General features: G+C 41.9%; 1 protein-coding gene across 2 annotated transcripts in view; it reads left to right on the top strand.

Annotated features, from left to right (window-relative positions):
- The window catches only part of atp8a1 (ATPase phospholipid transporting 8A1), a 546,817-nt gene that overhangs the window by 450,770 nt on the left and 69,234 nt on the right, over nt 1-26,813 (top strand). For both annotated transcript variants that reach the window (XM_085969404.1, XM_085969397.1), the window contains 2 exons: nt 13,393-13,471; nt 16,011-16,072. In XM_085969404.1, coding sequence (XP_085825530.1) covers nt 13,393-13,471; nt 16,011-16,072 — 141 coding nt within the window. The remainder of the gene's footprint in view (nt 1-13,392; nt 13,472-16,010; nt 16,073-26,813) is intronic.

The raw sequence follows: 26,813 nt of genomic DNA, 5'->3' as shown, positions 1-26,813 counted from the left end.
TGGTAGGAGAAACCTGATCTAACTTTTTTTTCTCTGATGTGAATGGGAAAAGCTGTTTGTTTTTGCCTGCTGTTAATAAAGCTGTCTTCTATAGGCAGGAGTGATTAGTCCTTCTGGTTGAGACATCTACAGGCCTCGTGTATTTGTAATGTTGTGTGGAAATGGATTACTGACCCCTGTGGAGAGGCAGGTCAAAGGACAATTTGAGCTGCCATTAAATATGTAAGGGGGTGGGCCTTTACACCATTATTCATTAACGTAGAGCTACAAAAAATGTTTTTGTTTTACGAGGAAAGTAGTATTTGTTTTGCAAAGTCGCTTTAAATACTTAAAACGCTACACATGGGTCATAAATTATTTCGATGATCAAATTTTTACTGCTTTTTAAATTATATATAGATCATTTTTATTAACTATCTTTACCTGCCTTAAAGTACTGAAACACAGACAACCTTTCCAAAAAATTACTGTGGTAAATAGAATCAACCCTTAATGTTTTTCTTGTATAATTGTAGAGTACAGTGCTGATAATTTACTCATAAATATTAGTTTTAGTAAAATCGTAAAATGTTTTGGTACAAGACCAATTAAGTGTCATGGAGACTGCCAAAATGATTACTTTTGCACTTTAATTGTACAATAATACAGTAAATAAATAAACTAATTGTCAACAATAATTTGGAAGACTGTCATATTGTGCCTTCTGATGACATTTCCACTATCAAGGGTCCCACTGATCTTCACCAGGTGCCCATCCACCCAAAGCCGTTGGCACTTTCTGGAGGTGGCCAGGTGACTTAACCACCGCCCAGCACTCATCACTGGTATTACCGCCTACTGCCTTTCCAGTAGCAGGTTTTAACACCTGACCTGACGTATACATAGGAGCCTCTAATCGGTTGTTTGACAACTCATTTTTCCTTTCCCACCCTAAAAAATCCTTACTCATAAACCAGAACCTATGGTTAAAATTAGACTAATTACCAACAACAACTACTTGCATTTATGTAGTGACTTTAACGTAGTAAAACATCCCATGGCGCTTCACAGGAGCTTTATCAAACAAAATTTGACTGCTATTGAGCTGTACTTTCCCTTCATCAACAAGGTAGCTTATAATCAAATAGCTTCTGACAAATTGCTTCCTTATTTACATAGAAAATACTGAAGTAATTACAAACAATGAATCTGTTTCACACACAAACATCAAAGCAAAATGGTCCCCCAGTAAGCAGTGCAGGAAGGCCATGAAAATATTGTCAGGCGCCTCCTTGGTCAGAACCTGAACCATAAGACACCAGTGACAGTCTGACTCCGTTTTCACTGTGTGTGATTTTAAATCACAATCATTACATTAATTGTTTTTTCTATGTACATCATGAAGTTTTGGTATGGCTGGGACATGGTAAATTAAACTGTCCAGATTATACTTAATAAATCAGAGTTGATTAAAAGGAAAGATGATTATTCCATCCTCCTCTCCACCCCCCACCCCTTCCCTTCAATTTCCTACAACACTGTCAAGTGTTCGGTTCTCCATTTTGTTGTTGTTGACCTTTTTTTTAAATGCCTCCTCTGTCTTAAACATTAACATCACAGCGGATATTTGTTATTGGTTTGCTGATCTTTAGATTTGTGGAGGTGTCAAAGATATACTACTGCACAGAATATCCCATTAGCAGAGTCCCTGAGAACAAATTGCTGTAGATACCATTAGATGTCTGCAGCATTCCTGATGAATACTTTGCAGCACAATATTTCACATCTCATTTAAAACTTTTCTATGGTAGAAAATTTAGTACAGAATTGCAATAGTCTTGCAGTATCAATACAAATAATGTCTCTTTTTTGTGAGACTCCCTGAACAGTTGATCAACTCTAAGTCGTGCAATTACAAAAATCCCAATGGACAAAAATACACCCTCTCAGACTGGCATTTAAAGCAAATGTGGTATAAAAATTCCAGAGCAATTGGTATATGATATCTGATCCATACAGTTGTACATGGTTAAACTTACTGTTTTCATACTTTTATTATTGCAACTTTGTATTCTAACAGATCCAATAACTAGATTTAATCTGACTAGAATTAATCATTTTCTGTTGAAGACCCATCACAGAATAAGGTTTCAGCAATCCAGACAGCCAGTAATTTGCAATTCATATAAATCTGCTGACTATTCAACCAATTCAAAAGTCCGGAGGCCCTCACAAATCTGACTGACATCATGATTTAACATCACTATAGAGTCTTGTACTTTTCTAGTCAGTTTGGACAGATTATATCTGACAGTCTTTGCCATTCAGGTCAAAAGAAATGACGATTTTGGGCCCTTAGTCATTATCTTGCAATGTTGCTTGTGGCTGGTATAAGATGAGAAATGATGCAGAAAGTATCACGTAGCACAAGAAAAGTATTATTTTATTACTGCATTCCCATTTGTAATTGGTAGTTTTATATTGTGTTCCCATTTATATCAGTTACTTGGGTGCTGTTCAGTCTGGTAGTTGAGATTCTATAATAACTGGTGTAACAAAGAGTTTTTCACCTGTCACTGGTGTCAGAACAGCATTTATTATCACACTAATAAATTTTTTGAGAGCCGGTGTTTTGGTCCACAAAAGGTTATCAAGAGCATTTGACCCAATTTTTTTATATTCACTGCTAAATCTGAGTTTGGGAGTGTGTATTGGAGCTGATCATCATCTCCACTGCACTGTTTGAAATTAAAAAATGAGTAAGCCATCTGAAAATAGTGATAATAGAGGAGCGGGCTGCACCCATTACGGTTGATTTTATCTCCGCAAACACTAGCAGGACAAAATAAACAACCCTTCCACAATGCAGTCTGCACGCACATGGTCATGAGATGTATTACTGGAAAAATGGTTGCAATTGTTTGGGCAGCTTGTTTCATACTTTTAAAAATGACTATGCGGGTGGTATAATGGAAATTGGATAAATGGAGACTGGCTGAAAAATAGCCAATGCGCTAGAAAATATACTGCTACCCAAACAAAGGTCGAGAATTTGCTGGAGTGGGGCATCTCGAGGCGTGCTCCGTTCGTTAGACATTTTCCCTCACCCTTCAGCTGGAAATTTCTTTGCATTGCAAATTGCTGGAAGTTCGAGGTCAACAGGGCATCTTGGACTTTGGTGAGCGGCGGGACCAACAGTTTTTCTTCTGAACCAATTAAATTTAAGGATTGAGAAAGAAACAGGAATGACGGAGAAGGCATTGGTTGAATTAGAATTAAATTAGGTACAGGAAAAGAAATTAAGAGTGGGAATAAAAGATTGGATTAAGAGAGAAAAAAGAGACAAATGAAAAGAAAGAAAATAATTTTTAAAATCTCTAAGAATGAGATTTCACTGCTTCAAATGATCCTTTTCTGGACCAGAGAGGTTACGTGGCATTGCAGGAACCTAAATCTTGCCATTAAAAGGGTCTCCACACTGTTAAGTACCAGCCCCTAACTTACTGTGGGAGTTTAATTTGTATTTACTGTGCAAATGCAGCAATTTCTTGAAACTTACGGGGAGGTTGAGGACGAGCTGTTATTTTCGCGAGGCTAACGGCAGAGCGGTAAAAATCAACCAGCAATTTGTGGCTATTCACACGTTATCTCTTCCTCGCCGCACATTGCTGGACGATTTACACACCAATAACGACGTGCGCATTAAATCGCCGTTAGTTTGCCAACAAATTCTGGCCCATAAACAATGTAAAATTGTTCCCTTTTTGCTCTCAGAACTATGCAGTTGAACGAGAGCCAATGCTGCTCACATTTGAGCAAGACACTAAACTACAAAGCATGACCTTTTAATGTGTACAAATACATTTATTTTCCACAGCCTAGGGCTCTGAATACCTGACTAGGTTTTCAGATTTAGTACATTCTGTAAGCCTTTGACCAATTTTTGAAGTTTTTTTTAAATTGTGACACTGAACTTGTGGAAAGACATGACGCCATAGTGCATTTAAGGCAATTGATGGGATTTATATCTGAAAATGTAATTAGTGTCTGCAACTAACCAAATTTGTTTAGCACTGTATACGATAGAAGATAATCTACTCCCGCCTGATGAGGATCAGTTATACTTTACCAGTGGTTACCCTCGAGTTAAATGAGTAATCATTACCACTGGCTAGTTAAAGCGATAATGACATTTTTGGACCTCAAATAAAACAAATCTACAGTAATGACATTTGGGATTGAATTCAGGTTGTCCCATTCATTCAGGGTGAATATTGACTGATCACTGTAAATAGTTATACGAGCTATCTTTAAGACCATTTTCACTCTCACGCTCTTGTTAAATGATAGGGAATTTTGATATGCTATGCATTTAAGTGCCTGTAATTAAGCTTGAATCGATCAGAAATATTATGATTGAATCCTTAATCAGGTCCAGCAGAGCTCCTAAAACAAAAAAGGTGACTCAACCGTGGGTAACAAGGGAAATTAGGGATAGCATAAGATCCAAGGAGAGGACATATAAATTGGCCAGAAAAAACAATAATCCTGAGGATTGGGAGCAGTTCAGGATTCAACAAAGGAGGACAAAGGGATTAATTAAGAAAGGGAAAATAGAATATGAGAGTAAGCTTGCAGGGAACATAAAAACTGACTATAAAAGCTTTTATAGATATGTGAAGAGAAAAAGATTGGTGAAGTCAAGCGTAGGTCCCTTGCAGTCAGAATCAGGGGAATTTATAATGGGGAACAAAGAAATGGCAGACCAACTAAATACATATTTTGGTTCTGTCTTCACAAAGGAGGACACAAATAACCTCCCAGAAATACCGGGGAACATAGGGTCTGATGAAAGGGTGGAACTGAAAGAAATCAGTATTTGTAGGGAAATGGTGTTAGGAAAATTGATGGGACTGAAGGCCGATAAATCCCCAGGGCCTGATAATCTACATCCCAGGGTACTTAAGGAAGTGGCCCTAGAAATAGTAGATGCATTGCTGGTCATCTTCCAGAACTCGATAGACTCTGGAACAGTACCCATGGATTGGAGGGTAGCTAATGTTACCCCACTATTCAAAAAAGGTGGCAGAGAAAAAGCGGGGAATTATAGACCGGTAAGCCTGACATCGGTAGTGGGGAAAATGCTAGAGTCCATTATAAAAGATGTAATAGCAGAGCACTTGGAAAGCAGTGACTGGATCGGACAAAGTCAACATGGATTTACAAAAGGTAAATCATGCTTGACTAATCTACTGGAATTTTTTGAGGATGTAACTGGTAAAATAGATAAGGGAGAACCAGTGGATGTGGTGTATTTGGACTTTCAGAAGGCTTTCGATAAGGTCCCGCATAAGAGATTAGCGTGCAAAATTAAGGCACATGGGATTGGGGGCAAGGTATTGACTTGGATAGAGAACTGGTTGGCGGACAGAAAGCAAAGAGTTGGAATAAACGGGTCATTTTCCGAGTGACAGGCAGTGACTAGTGGGGTACCGCAAGGATCGGTCCTAGGACCCCAGCTGTTCACAATATATATTAATGATGTGGACGAGGGAATTGGATGTAATATCTCCAAATTTGCAGACGACACAAAGCTGGGTGGGAGGGTATGCTGCGAGGAGGATGTCATGAAACTCCAGTACGATTTGGACAGGTTAGGTGATTGGGCAGAAACATGGCAAATGCACTATAATGTGGATAAATGTGAGGTTATCCACTTTGGTGGCAAAAACAGGAAGGCAGATTATTATTTGAATGGCAATACATTGGGAGAAGGGGAAGTGCAAAGAGACCTGGGTGTTCTTGTGCACCAGTCGCTGAAGGTAAGCATGCAGGTGCAGCAGGCGGTTAAGAAGGCAAATGGTATGTTGGCCTTCGTAGCAAGAGGGTTCGAGTACAGGAACAAGGATGTCTTGCTACAGTTGTACAGGGCCTTGGTGAGACCGCACCTTGAGTATTGTGTGCAGTTTTGGTCGCCTTATCTGAGGAAGGACGTTCTTGCCATGGAAGGAGTGCAGCGAAGATTCACCAGGCTGATACCTGGGATGGCAGGAATGACGTATGAGGAGAGATTGTGTCGATTGGGCTTATACTCACTGGAGTTTAGAAGATTGAGCGGGGATCTCATCGAAACCTATAAAATTCTGTCAGGCCTGGACAGACTAGATACTGGAACGATGTTCCCGATGGTCGGGGAGTCCAGAACCAGGGGTCATAGTCTAAGGATAAGGGGTAGGACATTTAGGACTGAAATGAGGAGGAATTTCTTCACCCAGAGAGTGGTGAACCTGTGGAATTCTCTGCCACAGAGGGCGGTGGAGGCCAGTTCATTAAATATATTCAAGAAAGAGTTGGATATATTTCTTAAGGCTAAAGGGATCAAGGGATATGGGGAGAAGGCAGGGACAGGGTACTGAATTTCAATGATCAGCCATGATCTCATTGAATGGCGGAGCAGGCTCGAAGGGCCGAATGGCCTACTCCTCCTATCTTCTATGTTTTCTATGATCCCTCTTACCAAAATGTTCCCTTGTAGCTTTAACCATTTTTCAGTGCACTAAACAGAACCCAGTATCACAGGTGCAAGTGTGTGGGGTGGGGGGCGGGGCGAAAGAAGAGAGAGTGAGAGAGAGAATAAGGGTGTGTGTGTCTCTCTTTTTGGAATGGGGTTATGTCTTTTCTTTTCCTACCCCCAACTCCACTGTAAATCTTGGAATTGCCCCTGATGTTGCAGCCCTCCCTAACTCTTTATACTTGGCTGCGACTTTGTCCATTAAGCAGTTGTGATGGTTTGCTAAAAAAAAATTGTTTTTAAGCGAGTTATTATTTCGGGTGGGAAGTGGAGTTGAGGTCGAAGATCAGTCATGATCTTATTGAATGGCGGAGCAGGCTCGCAGGGCCATATGGCCCACTCCTGCCCCTAATTCTTATGTTCTTATTATTCACAGTTAATTTATACTAAAAACAACAACTCTACCCAGCCAGAGCAGGGCTCCCAAGTTGGAATTCTTGCATCTGTCAAGAGAACTGTCAGACAGATGATAGTGGGAGGTTAGCCTTGAGTAGAGTAAATATTAAATAAGGTTATTACTGTGCACAGTGGAGTCCTTGAGGTACCTGGGAACCCTGAGTTCTTGTTTGTAGTACTTCTCACAAACTGTACTACCTTTGTACTGTCAGGCAGTTTATTCAAATTCTTGGCTTTTGGGTGTTTAAAACATTATATTCATCTTTATATGGATAGAGTGTACATTTATGTTTTTTGTCACACAGCCTAGGGCTCTGATAGATGGATAAGTGAGAAAGATTAGAGTTTATTGAAAAGAGAAGCTATTTAAAAAAAACATTTAACAGCAATAGAGCATTTAATCAGAAAATACCTTACTAGGTTGTCGGATTCAATAAGCCTTTCACCAGTTCTCAGTTTTTTTTAAATTATGACACTGAACTTGTGGAAAGACCTGGCCATGTAAGGGAAACTGACTGCAGTTTTGTTTGTGGATCACCGATACACTGGGGTAGATTTTTGGCTTGCCATCTGGGCACAAAGTTAGCGTTGTGGATGGGCCGCCCATTATAGAAACCGCCTGAAATTGGAAATTAAAATGGACAGCCCATCTGCAACGTCAGTTTTGTGCCCTTGTAGCAAGTTGAAACTCTACCTTGGTGATATCAGTCAGCACCTTTTTCATGCAGTCTGATTTAATGGAGAAGACTAGTTAACTAAGACCACAGTAAAACTCATTGGAAAATGTCTTCCCTCAAATGAAGTCTCATTAAATAGGCTGCTCTGCAATAAGCGACTCCTGATATCAATACAGCCCCTGTTGTTTGGTTCAATGCTCTGTGGAGAAGCCGTTCACAAAAAGATTAATAATGATTGAGTGCCACCTTAAAAATATATATGGGAAGCAAGTACTTTCACTCTATTTGTTTCCTTTAATGTCAGTTAATTTTCAAAGTATTTTTTATATAATTTATATTTTGATGGATTACTTCGACTCACTTTTTCCATTCACTTATTATTGTATTCAGGGGGTTGCTGCAAGCTGTAATTGAAGTACATTTACACTGTATTTGCAGTTGGTGGTTTGCATGCATCATTCACCACTGTTGAAATTGTTTGTACATTTATTCTCTACTGTTTCTCATCTGCCCCATCTCTTGCCACTTTGGATCTCTCCCAATTCTTGCTGTTTTTATTCAGTCACGCAAGCAATAGCAACTCATTCCTGCCTTTCCCTCTTGTCAGCAAAACTGTGAAGACCAAAGTTGCAAACATGCCTCATTAATTCATCAGTCTAACTTCTGTTGCAAAAGTACACATGTAATGATGAAATGTGTAGAGTTTCATGCTGTCCATTCATTTAAGGAATAATGAATAAAAACTAACAACAATGAAAACTCTGAATTGTAAGTGAAATACAAGACAAAATAAAATTGAATTAAGTAAAATAAACCACCCTTGATCTGGCCGACATAACTTATGTCTGTGGCACTTGTGAATTATGCATCGCAACACTACTTAATGATTTATTTTCTGACGCTCACTGCTTCCCGATGTGGAGCTTTTGTATATGTAGTTTGATTTGAGCACATATTGAACTGGCTAAAATTGTGAGCACACTGATGTATGTATTACTGCACGGAGGTTTTACCAAATCCAATATCCCCAGCAATCATCAGAAAACAACTGATACCAACAGCAAATCCTTGCTTGGAACAATTTTGTGATTACGAAATCAAAATTATGAATGTGTTTCTGGGCCTTGAGGACGACATTGTTAGCAAGGCTGAAATATACCACCTGTACTTGAGTTTACTACCATGTATGCAGTTTAAAGTTCCCTATAAAGCTAAAGCATTGAATTCGAATTGAGAAATAAGACAAGTTGCAGAGGATAGTGCACAAAAAGATTCACTCCAGTCAAAAGATTACGGTAGAAGTTAAGAGTAAATGTGCTTCACTGAACATTGCATAGATGTTGCATTGATTTGTTATGGAACCAAAACACAAAATTGAGGGCGATGGTAACAGTTGTGGCGTGTGAAAGAAGTATTTGCCAGGAAATGGAAAGCATGAACCATTGTAACTCATGCCTACCTGTGCTTTCTGTCAATCAAAAACTCAGAATAATGATATAATGATGAGGGCAAAGGTCATCGAGCAAAACAAATTGTGATGTGATCCAGTGGAGCCTGGGAGTCTTCTGAATTTCAACTATTTGTGTTTCAATAATTAAGTATTCACCGTGTGGCATTTGACGTTTAAGGATTCATTCTGCAATCCAGCACCCACAGCAGGGCCACAATTTCCAGAGGCGCACTCCCCATAAACACCACTCCCCAACACAAGTGCCTGGACCATGGAATCGCCCCTTTTAATGTGATTTCATCAAATTAATGAGGTCCTGATGGCCATCTAATTATTTATCACATGACATTTGTCAATATGAATATTTAAGTGCCAACTTGGGGCAATTGATTACACACTCACCTCAGTTTTAGAAGATTGTAGGTTCAAGCTCCCCTATCAACTTGAGCACATAATCTAGACTGACACTTCAGTGCAGGGAGTACTGCAATGTTGGAAGAGCTGTCTTTTGGATAAGGTATTAAACTGAGACCCCTTCTGCCTGCTCAGGTAGATGTAAAAGGTCAGGGCGTTCTCCTGGTATTCTAACCAACATTTCCAAAGGTGCAGTTTAAATGCAAGTTCTTTTTCTTAAGTCCATAAGGAACTTATCTTGTTTACTTTTTTGCTAAGACAAGCTGTAAGTAAAAGTGTTTCAGTATCATTAACAAACTAAATATTTAATGTTGTTCTGAGGATTTTGCCCCTCCAAAAATGAATTATCAAACATTAAGAGAAAGTTAGGAAAATAAAATGATTTTTACTCATTAAGGTCATTAATGATGAACTTGTGCAGAATCTCACAGCAGGTTTTCCTTTTCTAGGAAATACTGTAGGCTTATTGCTTTCAAAAGTGCCACCTATTGTCACTCGTGCAGGGCTAAGCCTCCATAGGAACAGAGAGGCGTTTGTGCGAGATGGTGCTACCCTGTCTCGAGTCTTCATGATGTAGTTTGTCAGACTGCACAGGAGATGATAGATGTGCCACAATATCATTCATGTCAGAGATGACAGAAATGTTCCCCCCAATTTTTTTTGGGTGCGTAGCCCACTCACAGAAATTTAACATTGGAAAAGCTGGTCCCGGGCTGCGCGGGAACATTGGATGAAGCAGTGAATGTCTCAAGTATTGGATTCCCACATGTTATACAGACTACTTCCCAATATCAAGAACCAGTGAGTCTAGAAAACAGTTTTGCTGTTTCAACAACCCTCCATCTACAAGTAGGCAAGCCAAAAGATCATTGGCAATCATATTGTATTCCCATACAACTCGAGAAGTGAAATTTGGCATACTAGATATTTGATCTGTACCAGGAAACCTCTCATCATCCATCATGTTTGCCCTTTCTTCATTGTTCACTGCTTCCTCCCCAATATCACTATGATTTTGAAAAGCATTTATCTCTCCAGAATTTGAGCATGCTATCCAGGCTGACACTTCAGTGCATTACTGAGGGAATGCTGCATTGTTGGAGGTGCCATCTTTAAATAACATTTTTACCTTGGGCCTCATCTACCAGCTCAAGTGGCTGAAAAAGTCCCGTGCCATTATTTGAAGAGCCAAGTTCTCCCAGTATCCTGAACAATTTTCCCGCTTCGACCAATGCCATTGAAAACAGATTATCTGGTTATTCATTTATTTGCTACTTGTGAGAGCTTGCTGTGCGCATGGTGTCTGCTGCCTGTACCTACGTAGGAACTATGACTGCACTTCATAAGTAACCCATTGGTTGTAAAACACTTTGGGAGGTCCCGATGATATCATAAATGCAAGGCTTTTCTTTGCACAGGTCATTAAAGGTGACAGTGCAAGCAGAATCTTTTGTTTTGTATCTACAGCTGAGAAGTTAAGAGAGGACCTGAGGACGGTCTCAAGATTGTGAAGGGTTATAATAGGGTAAATAGTGATGGATTGTTTCCAGGAATCTGGCACAAATTTACGACTATGACAAAAAGAAATAAAGGGGAATTTAGAAAAAAATATTTACACAAGAGGGTGATTAGAATGTGAAATTCTCTGTCACAAACTGTTGTTGAAGTAGTCCATACATACTGTGAAGAGATTTAAATAGTTGCTTAAAGACAGAATTAATGAAGGATATGGAGAGCAAGCACCGAGTGGAAAAACATCACATATTTGATTGCATAAATGTTTGTGTTGTGACATTCTATAGCTTCAACTGTTGAATCAGTTCTACACAGAACTTCACACCCAGTCTGTAGCACATTAGCATTGGGTAACTCTTTTTATTTTGTCCTGAGTTTTGCATTCAGATGTCTACCTCAGCATTCCTTAACAAAGTTTTAACAAGTGTCTTTCTTTGACTGTAAACCTGTTTTTTCCCCCCATAAATAACCATTTCAGCCTTTTACTTCTTTGGGGAATTAGCTATTTCCCTAAGTGCTTTATTTTATGTTCATCGCATACATAGAACAAATTTCCATTTTCAACATTTTTTGAACACTTTGCACCTTGAGGAAAATATTTGGTCTGGAAAATATCTTGTGTACAGTGAGTTGAGCGCTATTACTGTATATCCCATGTACCAGTTATCTTGCACATACATTGCAAACCTGTGTAATGTAATTAAAGCTGCAAACCATCTGAAACAAAGCTAGGCAAGAAGTGAGTCCACCTTACAGGAGATAGTCTTGCACTTCTTGGATTTCATACTTGCTGCAAATCAATAAGAAACCAAGTCTTAAAAGTTCCAAGATTTTCATTGGACTCTCAGGAACTTTTTTAACTTAATTTTTAATTGGCATTTGGCTGCTAGTGAGCAGAGCTTCACTGTCCCAGGACAGACTGTAACATGGCAGTGGGCAGAATAACTTGGGTATGCTGACCCAGCTTGATTAAAACTTGGGACCTGCTATTTAATGATGCCCCTATATTAGAGAAGGTGAAAGTTAGTACAGTACAGGAAACTCTTTTTTATCCGGCACCGACAGGACCGACATGGTGCCGGTTCATCAAAAATTCCGGATAACCGAGAGCTATAGTTAAAAGATGCTGAGAGCTCCGTATAAAGCAACAAACCCTGTTGCTTAGCAACAGGTGCAGAACAATGGCCACAAGTTCCAAGCGTCTCAGTAGCTTAGCAACAGCTGCAGCCACACCCATTGCACAGCAACAGATCGAGGAAGGCAAGTAATATGAAGTAAAACTTACCTAAACCTACTCCTGAATTTTGCCGGTTAACCGAGATTTCCGGTTATTTAGGTGCCGGTAAATCAAGAGTTTCCTGTAGTAATGTCAGTCAAATTCAAAGTTTATTTCTTTTACAGAGAACTGAGTAGCATCAGGAAGGAATGGGGAGGAGGAACAGTGTATAGGAGAACATTATAATGAGAAACTACCAAATAAATAATGGGAACATTTCTGGATCAAATAATTACTGAGGTTTTACTTTAAGGGTAATATTCACCCACTACATGTTCATTTTCCATTTTCTTTGTATAAATAACTCATTGAAAATTAGTGACCCAGCTTTAATATGGTGGTTGTACCAGGAAATAACAAATGAGCAAAGAGACTGCAACAAAAAAAACATTTTTTAGGCCACTTGCAGTACCTCTTAAGAATGGCCAGCACAACTGATGATGGTTTCACTCCACCCCATTCCCTTTAACTAAACAAATTAATACATCAGGGACTTTATAAGACAAAGATAGTTTCCAGTAATTTGACTAAATGGATTAAATGTAGAAAAAAACAAATCATTCATGAATTTATAGCTCATCATTATAGAGATGTTTACAATACAGTTAACACTTGTCCCTTTGGCACCGTGTGTTTTTAGTGCAACTATTTTAAATTAGTTTCTGATCTAATTTAGCTATTTGAAATACATTTTAATTAGAGATATATAATTGGTAGTGGAAATTATTTTGCTTAGAGTGGTTAAATTTTGTATTAATGACAAAGATTCATTGATTAAGTTTATAATGAGATTGTGCTGTTTTAAGAATGTTACTTATTAAATGGAATTCCGATTTCTGGCTTGGAGTGCTAGCTTGGTAGCGAGCAATTTGTGCAGCAGTGCCAGAAACAAAGTGAAAATATAGCAATCATATCAAAAGATGTTGCTGTGGGCAAACTGCAAAATAAGCCCAAGTACTTAAAAGATTAAAAGTGGTTGTCAGTAAAAACACCTCACAGTGGTGGTGAGACAAAAACACACTTAGTGAATTTGGAACTACGATAAAGAGAAGGGTTAGAGTTCACAGTGCTGGTTTGTCGTAAATGGTTCTCATGGATTTTTCTTTTCCCATAGGTTTTCTGGGTTCATTGTTTGAACGGCCTGTTCCACTCGGTTATTCTGTTTTGGTTCCCACTGAAAGCCCTCGAGCATGGTAAGCAGCATAGACAAACAAAAATGTTTAGCAGAATCTTTTCAGGTTACCTTATTTCCTCCGGCATACAATCCAGGGCTTGTTGTGTTGTCTTTTTCTCCTAAACTGGCAAATGTAAAATTAAATATTTACCCGTCTGTTCAACTACAGTTTCAACTGTTAGTCCTGAGCCTAAAGTTTCATCAACATTTATTGGAACACAAAACACACGAGACTTGCATAATAGTGAAACAAAAAAAAACACCTTTTGAAAAGCTTTAAGTGGGGGGAAAAATTGGGCGGGGGGGATTCTTTATATTTAAAAAAATCAATTTGTCATGCATACAAATTTCTTCTAAATGAAGCTCCATCCAGTGATGGCAATTGTACTTTAGTAAACTGTAAAACATCATTATACAGTTCACAAGTGTAAGAAGAATGAATCGTGGTGTTAAATAGTGAGCGATCTGAATTTCCTCCTTCTAGGTCTAGATTACTACAAGGTTTCTTTTTAACTTGGGCACATAGATTGAAGATTCTGTCCCGCATTGAAGTTTCTGTCCCGCAGGTGAACAATGTGTTAGAAGTGCCATTTATATTTGGAGTTAGGAAATTGAGTAGCAAAAGATTCACAGTCACCAGACACTCAAGATGAGCTCCGTCACTAGTGGTAACTAATGTATCCTTCCAGGTACTATTATATCATGTAATATTTGGGGTCAATTTTAACTGTGGCCACCTGATGTAAAGGGGGTGTTCGCAGCCTGAAAATATAATCGGGTCATTTACCACCGTCTTTACACTGGTGCTCTGGCAGCTGCAGGGGCCTTTAGATGGGTGGCTGGAATTCCTGCATGTTTCACGCGGGAGACTACTTTTAATATGCAAATCATGGTCCTATGACGTACATGGGACCCTAATTACAATTTTGAGGTACAAATGGGCGTAGCATGTGCTGTGAACACTGCACCCATTTGTACCAGTGTTGAGTGCTCTAACCAGCAGTCCTTAAAGGAGCTGTTGTAGGCTGACTGTCGGCCAGCTTCACAAAGGAGCCAGCTGATTTCCCGCCTCCCTAACTGGTAAGCTCCATCTGAGCCCCAGTTTGACACTTGCCGGATCTATGCAAATAAAGCCCGGGCCTCAAAATGGCTTGGGCCTCACAGCAACAATAATTGGCAGTCATGCAACCTATGGACTGCTGGTTTTGCACAAAATGGCCTGTTTCTGGGCACATGTGACCAAACTAGGAGGCCTGAGGCTCACCAGAAATTGGCCTTGGGCCTCATTTTAATAATGGCGGCAAGCTGTCAGCACCTGTGTCTTCTCCAGAGGCAGCTCGCCCATGTGGCCAGTTCGAACTTGGGCAGCGGCCCTCCGGCAAGTCCCGAAGGGGTAGGGGGAAGAACGCAAGGGTGATGATCGTGAGCTGGCAGTGGCCCTCAGGAGTGGGGCTCCACATTAAAAAAAAATTTTTTTTTTAAATCACCTTTTTGGTGGCTGCCGCCGATTTTGCTGTAGCAAATGCTTGGGAAACCTGAGCGGAGCAGGCCCCGTGCCAGTCATCACTATCCAATTTCCTGCAGGGGCCTAAAACCGGCATTAGGCCCCTCATTGACATTTGGTGATGCGCACATCCACGACACAGATATAGTGCGAGTCATTGAGCGCCAACATTGGTCCTTTTTGTTTTACGCCCATAAAATGGGCGCAACCAGGATCAATATCTGCCCCAATGTTTCTTCTGGAACCTTCTCCCTTACATGTAGAACTTCAAAGGCAGTATGCATTAGGCTAGCAGGAAAATGTTTCCTGGCAGTTTGTACCTCAGTACAATTTCTGCAACTTTTTCTATGCTCTCGGTAACCATGGGTCAATTTTGTGAAGCCACTCTCTCTGGATGCTGCTGTGCTGCTTGTTTTACCTCGTAACAAATGTTGAAAAAAGTGGGTTTTGGGTGACACTAGCCTCCCTAGCTCTAGCCCCCTAAGGTAATAGACCTTCTCCTTGAATGTTTTTTGAACGTCAAGATAAAATATATCAATCGCATTAATGTCATCTGTTTAATTTATTGCAGCATAAAAACCTGTTAATTTTTTGGCATGGGTGTATAGAAGCTGTTGCTGCCTTAGAATTATTGTTCTTGTTCTTATTAAGTATCCTCAGCTTGCTTCTTATGGAATCTACTCCCAATTTTTCTCCCACAGTAGATGTCAAACTAGCAGCCCTAAATTTCCCAAGATCATTCTTCTAATTTGTTTTGAAAGTTTGGAGGAACGTTAGTTATGTGCAGAGCGCTAGAACTGGCCCAGTGCACAGTGAGATGTAAAAAAGGAATTTCTGCTGCAGCTATTACATCTTTATTACAATAGTCCTGGTGGAACAGTTACTGCGATGCCCTCACAGAATAACATAGTTAATGTACAAGCTGATATTTAAAAGAACTATGAAAAATCTGCTGCTGTGATATGACTAGCAGATGTGGGATTATTTTCTTGGAGCTTTCAGCAGCTAATAATTTGAACTATTGAACTCATGTCAGTATTTTTGCTTCCTGCAGACACTGCATTTGGAAATGGAAAGACCCCTGGCCGACTGCTACTAGGAAATATGGTTTACACAGTAAGTTGGTTTGTAAATACTCATAACCTTTCAACATTGATATTAATGGAGAATTTATTCCTGCATTTCTCCTGAAGTTCCAAATGCTTCTGCAAGATTGAAGAGGATGAATGTTCAAAACTACATTATCAAAAATAAATCACCTGATGTTTTTGCTTTGCTCTCCTCTAGTGAAGCTCTCAACGTGAAATCGTGTTAGCTCTTCAAACGTGTTACAACAGGTGACTTCTGACTGAGCTTTGGCTGGTGATTAGAAACTGAGACAACAGCAAGTGCAAATTCAATTGCCATAAACAGTCAGCTTACACTTCCTGGATTTTTGACATTGATTCAATAATTAGGAAGGGAAGTACAGCGTTTTCTTTCGAGAAAGGCCAAAGGCCATTCAACCCATCGAAGCTTGGCTCACTCACTTTAGCATCTGACTGAATTTTCATCTCCCATTCATCTCTACCACCATACTTGCAAAATTATTTCAACCACATATTGGCCCAGAAATTCCGTTCGTAGGCCTCCCGCGGGCGGAGGGCTGCAATTTGGAAAAATCTGCGCTTGGACCGGAGGGCTCCCGGGAGGCACAGAGTTCCTTACCTGGGCCTCTCCAAACTGCCGGTGTGCAGGGCCCACGTATCCCAGAGGCGCAGGCGGTTTGCAGCGTCCCTGGGATCGCATGGGCCATGGGGAGCCAATCAGAGAAGGGAATCTCCATTCCTAGATTTGACAGGAAGACCTGTCAAATATATGAATAGAGATCACCCCCAAAACATAGTAAAACTTCAAATAAATTTTTTTTTAATCACATTTTTAAAATGACTAAATTACATAAATTAACTATTTTAAACAAAAATGTAAATTTTTGAAAAAAAAATTAAAGTTTTTAACGGGGCTAAAAATAAACTTACCTTTCTTTAAAGTATTTTTTAAATGATAAATCAGTGGAAAAACATTTTTTTCCCACTTTTTTCAACTCTTATCCTGGTAAAAGCAGGCCTTGCACCTGCTTTTACAAGCGCAAGAATTGTAAGTGTTTTCTGCGGGCGGAGGGTCTCCAAAAAACAGAACTCTCCACCCGCAGAGGCCCTTCTCCAGCGCAGCCGGAGGATCTGTCAAGAGCTTTCTTGACAGATCGGAAATGCCAGTTTCCAGCACATGCGCAGTGCATGCCTGAAACTGGCATTTCCAATGTCCCTACAGGTGAGTACACAGCGCGTACCCACCCATAGGGATCGGAATTTCTGCCCCCATTAGCTTTTGATTTAAATCAGTTCTTTGAATGGTAGCATAGTGATAATGTCACTGGGCTAGTAATCCAGAGGTCTGGGGAATTTAAATTCATTTAATTAAATAAATTTGGAATAAAAAGCTAGTATCAGTAATGGTAACCATGAAACTATCGGATTGTCAAAAAAAAACATCTGGTTCACTAATGTCTTTTAGGGAAGGAAATCTGCTGTCCTTACCTGGTCTGGCCTAGATGTGACTCCAGACCCACAGCAATGTAGTTGACTCTTAACTGCCCTCTGAAATGGCCTAGCAAGCCACTCAGTTTCAACAAAAACCGCTACAAAATAAAATAATAAAAATGAAACCAGACGGACCACCCGGCATCGACCTCGGCACCAGCTACGGACACGGCAACGGCACACCCAGCCCAGTCAACCCTGCAAAGTCCTCCTCACCAACATCTGGGGACTTGCGCCAAAATTGGGAGACCTGTCCCGCAGACTAGTCAAACAACAGCCTGACATCGTCATACTCACAGAATCATAGCTTTCAGCCAATGTCCCAAACTTCTCCATCCAACTGGCAGGACAGACTTACCAGGGGTGGCGCACAGTGGTATATAGTTGGGAAGGAGTGGCCCTGGGAGTCCTCAACATTGACTCCGGACCCCAAGAAGTCTCATGGCTTCAGGTCAAGCATGGGCAAGGAAACCTCTGCTGATTACCACCTACCGCCCTCCCTCAGCTGATGAATCAGTACTCCTCCATGTTGAACACCACTTGGAAGAAGCACTGAGAGTAGCAAGGACACAGAATGTACTCTGGGTGGGGGACTTCAATGTCCATCACCAAGAGTGGCTCAGTAGCACCACTACTGACCGAGCTAGCCGAGTCCTGAAGGACATAGCTGCCAGTCTGGGCCTGCGACAGGTGATGAGAGAAAAACCTACTTGACCTCGTCCTCTCCAATCTCTGTCCATGATGGTATTGGTAACAGTGACCACCGCACAGTCATTGTGGAGACGAAGTTCCGTTTTCACACTGATGACACCCTCCATCGTGTTGTGTGGCACTAACACTCTGCTAAATGGGATAGATTCAGAACGGGTCTAGCAGCTCAAAACTGGGCATGCATGAGGCGCTGTGGGCCATCAGCAGCAGCAGAATTGTATTCCACCACAATCTGGGCCCAGCACATCCCTCACTCTACCATTACCATCAAGCCAGGGGACCAACCCTGGTTCGATCAGGAGTGTAGAAGAGCATGCCAGGAGCAGCACCAGGCGTACCTAAAAATGAGGTGCCAACCTGGGGAAGCTGCAACACAGGACTACATGCATGCTAAAAAGTGGAAGCAGCATGCTATAGACAGGGCTAAGCGATCCCACAATCAACGGATCAGATCAAAGCTCTGCAGTCCTGCCACATCCAGTCGTGAATGGTGGTGGACCATTAAACAACTAACGGGAGGAGGAGGCTCCAAGAATATCCCCATCCTCAATGATGGTGGAGCCCAGCACATGAGTGCAAAAGACAAGGCTGAAGCATTTGCAACCATCTTCAGCCAGAAGTGCCGAGTGGATGATCCATATTGGCCTCCTCCTGAGGTCCCCACCATCACAGAAGCCAGCCTTCAGGCAATTTGATTCACTCCACGTGATATCAAGAAATGGCTGAGCACACTGGATACAGCAAAGGCTATGGGCCCCAACAACATCCCGGCTATCGTGCTGAAGACTTGTGCTCCAGAACTAGCTGCACCTCTAGCCAAGCTGTTCCCAGTACATCTACAACACTGGCATCTATCCGACAATGTGGAAAACTGCCCAGGAATGTCCTGTCCACAAAAAGCAGGACAAATCCAATCCGGCCAATTACCGCCCCATCAGTCTACTCTGAATCATCAGCAAAGTGATGGAAGGTGTCATCGTCCGTGCTGTCAAGCGGCACTTACTCACCAGTAACTGGCTCACTGATGCCCAGTTTGGGTTCCGCCAAGACCACTCGGCTCCCGACTTCATTACAGCCTTGATCCAAACATGGACAATGTAGCTGAATTCCAGAGGAGAAGTGAGAGTGACTGCCCTTACATCAAGGCTGCATTTGACCGAGTGTGGCATGAAGGAGCCCTAGTAAAACTGATGTTGATGGGTATCGGAGAGCAAACTTTCCACTGGCTGGAGTCATACCTAGCACAAAGGAAGATGGTTGTGGTGATTGAAGGACAATCATCACAGTCCCAGGACATCGCTGCAGGAGTTCCTCAGGGCAGAGTCCTAGGCTCAATCATCTTCAGCTGCTTCATCAATGACCTTCCCTCCAACATAAGGTCAGAAATGGGGATGTTCGCTGATGACTGCAGTGTTCAGTGCCATTCACAACTCCTCAAATAATGAAGCAGTCCATGCCCGCATGCAACAAGACCTGGACGACGTTCAGGCTTGGGCTGATAAGTGGCAGGTAACATTCACGCCACACACGTGCCAGGCAATTACTATCTCCAACAAGGGAGAGTCCAACCACCGCCGCTTGATATTAAATGGCATTATCATCGCCAAATCCCCCACCATCAACATCCTGGGGGGTCATCATTGATCAGAAACTTAACTGGACCAGCCACATAAATACTGTGGCAGCAAGAGCAGGTCAGAGGCTAGGTATTCTGCGGCGAGTGACTCACCACCTGACTCCCCAAAGCCTTTCTACCATCTACAAGGCACAAGTAAGGAGTGTGATGGAATACTCTCCACTTGCCTGAATGCGTGCAATGCCAACAACACTCGAAGCTCAGCACCATCCAGGACAAAGCAGCCTGCTTGATTGGCACCCCATCTACCACCTTAAACATTCACTCCCTCCACCACCAGCGTACCATGGCTGCAGTGTATACCATCTACAAGATGCACTGCAGCAACTCGCCAAGGCTTCTTCGGCAGCACCTCCCAAACCCGCAACTTCTTCCACCTAGAAGGACAGGGCAGCAGACGCATGGGAACACCACCACCTCCAAGTTCCCCTCCAAGACACACACCATCCTGACTTAGAAGTATATTGCCGATCCTTCATCGTCGTTGGGTCAAAATCCTGGAACTGCCTCCCTAACAGCACTGTGGGAGTACCTTCACCACAAGGACTGCAGCGGTTCAAGAAGGCGACTCGCCACCACCTTCTCTAGGGCAATTAGGGATGGGCAATAAATGCTGGCCTTTCCAGCGACGCCCACATCCCATAAACTAAGAAAAAAAAATGTTTGATTTCTATAGTAATTTCCTGCTGTTAGCCCAGACTTCTGTCGGTTTGTTAGTTCTAGACTGTTTTAAAAAAAAATTTCAGGATAAGGCAAAAAATTAAATTCCAAATAATAAAACAAATAAAGCTACACCTTTGTCACTTCTATCTTTCTGAGCATTCTGTATCCTTTTATGTTGAATTTACTCCCAGCCTTTGGATTGAGCTATTTCTGTAAATCCTCTCATCATTTCCTGCCACGTCTCACCTTAAATATTTCAAATACAATGAATTACTTTGAAATGCAGTGGCTATTGTTATATACAAACATGGGAACCATTTTTGCTGGATCCTACAAACAGCAATGAGATAAATATTCAGTTCATCTTTTTCCTGCACTGTGGTACTTGGCCCTTCAGGTTTTTCCAATTTAACGAAAAAAACAAGATGGAGCAAAAATTCTTCCGGCAATGCTGGTTGGGTAGTTTTGGAAAGAATGTTTAAAGTGCCCAGGAAACCAAAATTTACTGAGCAGAGCTAGTGGTGGTAAAGGTGGTGGTGGGTAGAAGTTTTTTCATTTTTAAGAACCACAAAGCATGTACAGTAATGAGCTAAATTCCCTAAAACAAGAAACAGTTGATTACCAGGAAGAAATGCCAAAATGGTGCCAAAGAAAAAGTTATCCAACCATAGGAGGACTACAATCGCTGAAAATTTGGCCTGCAGCAATAGAGATGGCCCCCAGCTGATTTCTACTGCAGTTACGGGTTGGAAAATGTACAGATCTAGTAAGTATTTTCTACTCCAATATTTTTTATAAATGATGTAGAGCAGTTTTAATTTTCTAAATAAATGTTATACAGCATAAACATGTTTCCTATTATTTTCCAAATTCAGTTAATACATAGAAATGTATATTTATATAAACAGTGCCTATATTTTTAATTGTTTATCTGTGAGTATATGAAAATTTCATTTTTCATTTTATTCTTAACAGATCGACCCGGACCTGCCACCATTACCACAAAACACGCATTAATAATACCTTTTGCCCAGAACTCAAAAATGAGTCATTGGCACAAAATTTAACCAGCATCACAAACATTGGTTGAGTCACCAACAAGGGAGCAGGAAATTAGCACTACTGAGAAAAGTGTATTTGAGACATTTGTTGCAGGTGAATGAGCAGAAGAATCTATCTACAGATGTTGAGCACAAATTCAAGGCCTTGAGTGGTATTGGATCAACAAGTGGAGCATTAAAGCTTTCCATAGACCCAAGATTGAAGATCAATCCTACCACCATGGCTTTCAATTGGAAATGCAGCAGACCACAGCGATGCAAAAGACTCTGGACTATACTGGAGTGCTTTGCCAGTCACCTGAAGTCCTTTTAGGAACCTGCTGATCTACATGGTATCTTGAACTCCTAAATGGCTTTAATGGATTCCACTACAGAAGATAATTAAGCATTCGACTGCTGTACAATCCACTATGGTTCATGCAGTGAGTGATATGGTTAGCTTTGAGGGGAGAGATTGCCATAATCTATAACCAGAAAGTTTCTCAAAGATTAAGGATGCTATTCAGATTTCTTGTCAAGCATATGAAATCCTTAAGAGCCCTGCATGATTTATCTTCAGTGAGAGCTAACTTGAGCATCATATCTATAGAGGCACATGAATTGGACATTGGCCTAGATTTTCCTTTGTGGCAGGATTGCCATTGGGATTGCTGTCTCCCAGGACAGTGCTACATGTGAGCCCTCGCACCAGCCCCTCCGATGCCTGCACATATGACAGAAAGCATCCAGAGACTCTGATCACCCCAGTCCCTAAAGGTCCTGCTTGGGAAAAACAGTCAGACACCTCCTGACATTGAGAGAGCACTGAAACATAGGAGGCCTGGTTTAGAAGAACGCACAACTTTAGGCATCAAGAGGAGGCATGGTGGTAGAAAACTTAAGAAATTATGACATTTTGCATCTCCACTGAAGGATTGTTCACACTGATGTTTTATATGCAGATTAATTTGTGGCAACGTGGGTGAAAGGAACCGAATATTTCCAAATGAAAGTTGTGGAGGAGAACTACATTTGAGCATATTAATAAGGTGGTGTAGTTTCCAATTGAAAGCCATGATGGTAGGATTGATTATTCAGTGGGCACAGAACTTTTTTAACTGGTAGTGTCACTTATGAGTTATGCCTGAATCTCTGAGGCAACTGGGAAAGGTTCCTCCTGTTCCTGCACTTCCTCAAGTAAGTGCTCAGCTAGTTGCTGAGTCTTCTAGCCCTGGTCACCTTCCCTGTTGTCCTCTAGGCAATTAATCAGTAGTCCTTTGCAGGTGGCAGAGTTGTGTAGCATGCAGCAGACCACAGCGATGCAAAAGACTCCGGACTATACTCAAGTGTTTTGCCAGTCACCTGAAGTACGCCTTCAGAATTCCTATGGTTTGCTCAATGACAATCCTGGTGGCACCATAAGCCTCATTGTATTGGTGTTCCTTGGGTACCGAACCACTATCACCAGCCACTGCTGCAGAGGGTAGCCTTGGTTACCATCAGACATCTGCCTTTGACCTGTGAACAGTAGTGAGATTGTGGACTTGCTTAAAACAGAATATTGGCAGTTCCCTGGATATCATGCATTGAGGTGCAGAATGAGGTACCTTGCATCGCACACCAGCTGTAGATTGGCTCCTTTCCTGTGGGCCAAATTGATTGATCTCTTAAAAGGGCCAAATATGGCAACATGGGCCCTGTTCAATGGTCCCTTGAACCTGGGAAACTCAGCCAGTCTTTAAAAATGGATAGCCTATTCACATTGATGTACAAGATCCATAGGAAAGGAGATGAACTGCTATGGTTTCACAAAGAAGGTATCAGTTACTTTCCTGGTGGACAGCTGATTAGGTGATATTGCACGTCTCTCGATGCTGCCTGAAAGGCAGTGGTGGTGTAGAAGTGAGTGCCGCAGTGACTTGCACTGCCACATCAAGTCTGGTACTTCTGGTGGAAGTGGGCTCCAGATCTGGGGTAAGCAGCTGGAACAGCTCTGCTATTACCTTGAGAGAAACACAGCCCCCTCGATCACAAGTGAGTAGAGAGGTTCAGCTAAGACTTTCTGGTTCTGTGATGAGGTGGGTACCTGCGACTGGGTGCCAGACAGCAACTATGGAGCCTGATCAGCCTGGACTCGGAGACCTCCCTCCTCACCAGTGGCAAAGTGGAATACCCAAGAGAAAAGATTTCGGAGGGGGGGTGGGTGGAGAACTGCAGAGTCATAAAATGAATGGATATAACCCTGGAGCAATGTTGCACTAATTAGCTAAGTATGGAAAGGTGGAAAAAAATGCAGAAAAAGTTTTGCACAAAAAATTCTGCACAGACTAAAATTCTGATCACAAAGACCTTTAGCAGTAATTCTGTTTGCCTCCTGGCGCCTAGCAACCTGCAACACAAATTTTATCCAGGTGCTGCTTTCTGCTGCCAGATGACCTGCAAAAGAGGAGGGAAATGTAGCTTTTGACTTCAGAACCTTATTTTAATGTAGTTTATACGCAGCAAATAGGTTTGCAGTGAGGGCAGTAGGACGCCCACATCGGTTGGGAGGACAGGCAGGGAGTTGGTGTCAAACCTGCCCACCCCATTTCCCTCCACTGTCCACCCTGAGTCCACCTGAATCTACCACAAAACACAAAGTAAATGGGAGGAAAATCTAGTTCCACCATACATGCAAGACATGTGATTCAAGACCTGCCTGTCCCTGAAAGGGAATCGCAGATATCTTTTATAGGATTACATAGGATATACAGCCATTCAGTTCAATCAGTCCATGCCAGCGTTTATGCTCCACTCCAGCCTCCTCCTGTCTTTCCTCATCTAACTCTATCGGCATAACCCTCTATTCCCTTTTCCCTCATGTGCTTATCTAGCCTCCCCTTAAATGCATCTATACTATTTGCTTCAACCACTCACTGTGGTAGCGAGTTCCACATTCTCACCACTAAAAGAAGTTCCTTCTGAATTCCCTATTTGATTTCTTGGAGCGCGATCTTGCCAGCCCTGGGGAAGCAGGTTTGGAGGCGGGACTGCCGGGAAAATGGCAGAATCTGGGGGCGGGTGCCCATCCCGCCTCCGTGCCATCTTCCCAAGAGGCAGGTAGTTAACAGGCAGATAAGAGGATTATCCCCATTTTACCCACAAGTGCAGGCTTCCCAAAAGCTGCAAACCCCGCCAGGGTCAGCGAGGCAAGCAGTGGGTCTGCGGGGGTCGGGGGGGGGTGCAAAAGTGTGCTGTGAAGGTAAGTGATGGGTGCAAGTGTGGAGAGGTGAGTATGTGAGGTGAGTGAAAAGTGATAGAAAATGTTTACTTACCTTTGTTTCTTCCTGCAGGCTTCAAGAGTTGGGGATGCGGAGAGTCTCGCACCTCACCGGCAGAGATGACAGATGGCTGCTGCGTTCTCCGATGCAACAACCATCTAATTTCTGCTAAAGAAAGAGGTTTGATGAGTCTTGAATACAAGAACTCATCAAGCAACATAGAATGTCAGTGTTTGACAGCTTCACAGAGCTGTCAAATGATGACAATTCGTCTTTAAAAAATGTTGACAGATGAAATGTCATACGCTGACGTTCTCTGTAAACTGCTTCCCCTTAATTGGCCTGCTAAGCCCGCTGGGTGGGTTTAACAAGGTCAATCAAGGGAAAATAGCGTGGGTTGGCCAGAAGTCGATGGAGGCGTGGCTAAAACCCAACAAGTGGGAATCCCGCCTCCAAAAGCTCCCCATTGGCAAAATCCAGCCCTTGGTGACTATCTTATTATATTGATGGCCTCTAGTTTTGCTCTTCCCCACAAGTGGAAACACTCTCTCTCTATCTACTATCAAAACCTTTCATAATTTTAAAGAACTCTATCAGGTTATCCCTCGGCCTTTTCCCAGCCTGTTCATCCTTTCCTAATAAGTATACCCTCACATTTCTGGTATCATCCTTGTAAATCTTCTTTGCACCCTTTCCAGTGCCTCTATATCCTTCTTATAATATGGCGACCAGAATTGTACGCAGTACTCCAAGTGTGGTCTAACCAAGGTTCGATACAAGTTTAGCATAACTTCTCTACTTTTCAAGTCAATCCCTCTAGAAATAAAACCTAGTGCTTGGTTTGCTTTTTTATAGCCTTGTTAACCTGCGTCGCTACTTTCAGTGATTTCTGTATTTGTATTACCTTTGTTCTTCTACCCCATTTAAATTCGTATTTTCCAAGTAATATGTGACCTCCCTGTTTTTCTTACCAAAATGTAATACCTCATTTATGTATAGAATTTCATTTGCCAATTACATGCCCATCATTCGCAAATATATAGCCAATTATATCTAGTAGTACTGGTGCTCTGTCTAGTATCCACACATCAGAAATTAAGGATTCACTTCTTGATGTAACTCATTCGTAGAATCATAGAAAGTTACAGCACGGAAGGAGGCCTTTTCGGCCCATTGTGTCCGCACCGTCCAACAAGAACTATCCAGCCTAATCCCACTTCCCAGCCCTTAGTCTGTAGCCCTGCAGGTTAGAGCATCCCAAGTACACATCCAAGTACTTTTTAAATGTGGTTAGGGTTCCTGCCTCTACCACCCTTTCAGGCAGTGAGTTCCAGACCCGCACAACCCTCTGGGTGAAGAAATTTCCCCTCAATTCCCCTCTAAACCTTCCACCAATTACTTTAAATCTGTGCCCCCTGGTTTTTGACCCCATTGCTAAGGAAATTAGGTCCTTTCTATCCACTTTATGCCCCTCATAATTTTATACACCTCAATAAGGTCTCGCCTCAGCCTCCTCTATTACAAGGAAAACAGACCCAGCCTATCCAGTCTTGCCTCATAGCGGAGATTCTCTACTCCCGGCAACATCCTTGTAAATCTCCTCTGTACCCTCTCTAGTGCAATCACATCTTTCCTGTAATGTGGTGACCAGAACTGCACGCAGTACTCTAGCTGAGGCCTAACTAGCGTTTTATACAGTTGAAGCATAACCCCTCCTGCTCTTGTATTCTATGCCACGGATAATAAAGGCAAGCATTCCGTATGCCGCCTTAACCACCTTATCTACCTGGTCTGCTACCTTCAGGGATCTGTGGACATGCACTCCAAGGTCCCTTTGTTCCTCTACACTACTCAGTGTCCTACCATTTAATGTGTATTCCCTTTCCTTGTTAGCCCTCCCCAAATGTATTACCTCACACTTCTCCGGATTTAATTCCATTTGCCACTGTTCTGCCCACCTGACCAATT

This window comes from Somniosus microcephalus, chromosome 2, assembly GCF_052327205.1.
Source record: "Somniosus microcephalus isolate GS21.2 chromosome 2, FLI_Smic_1.0, whole genome shotgun sequence".
NCBI lineage: Eukaryota > Metazoa > Chordata > Chondrichthyes > Squaliformes > Somniosidae > Somniosus > Somniosus microcephalus.
Note: the sequence above shows the minus strand (reverse complement) of the source record. Positions and strands in the feature narration are given on the sequence as shown.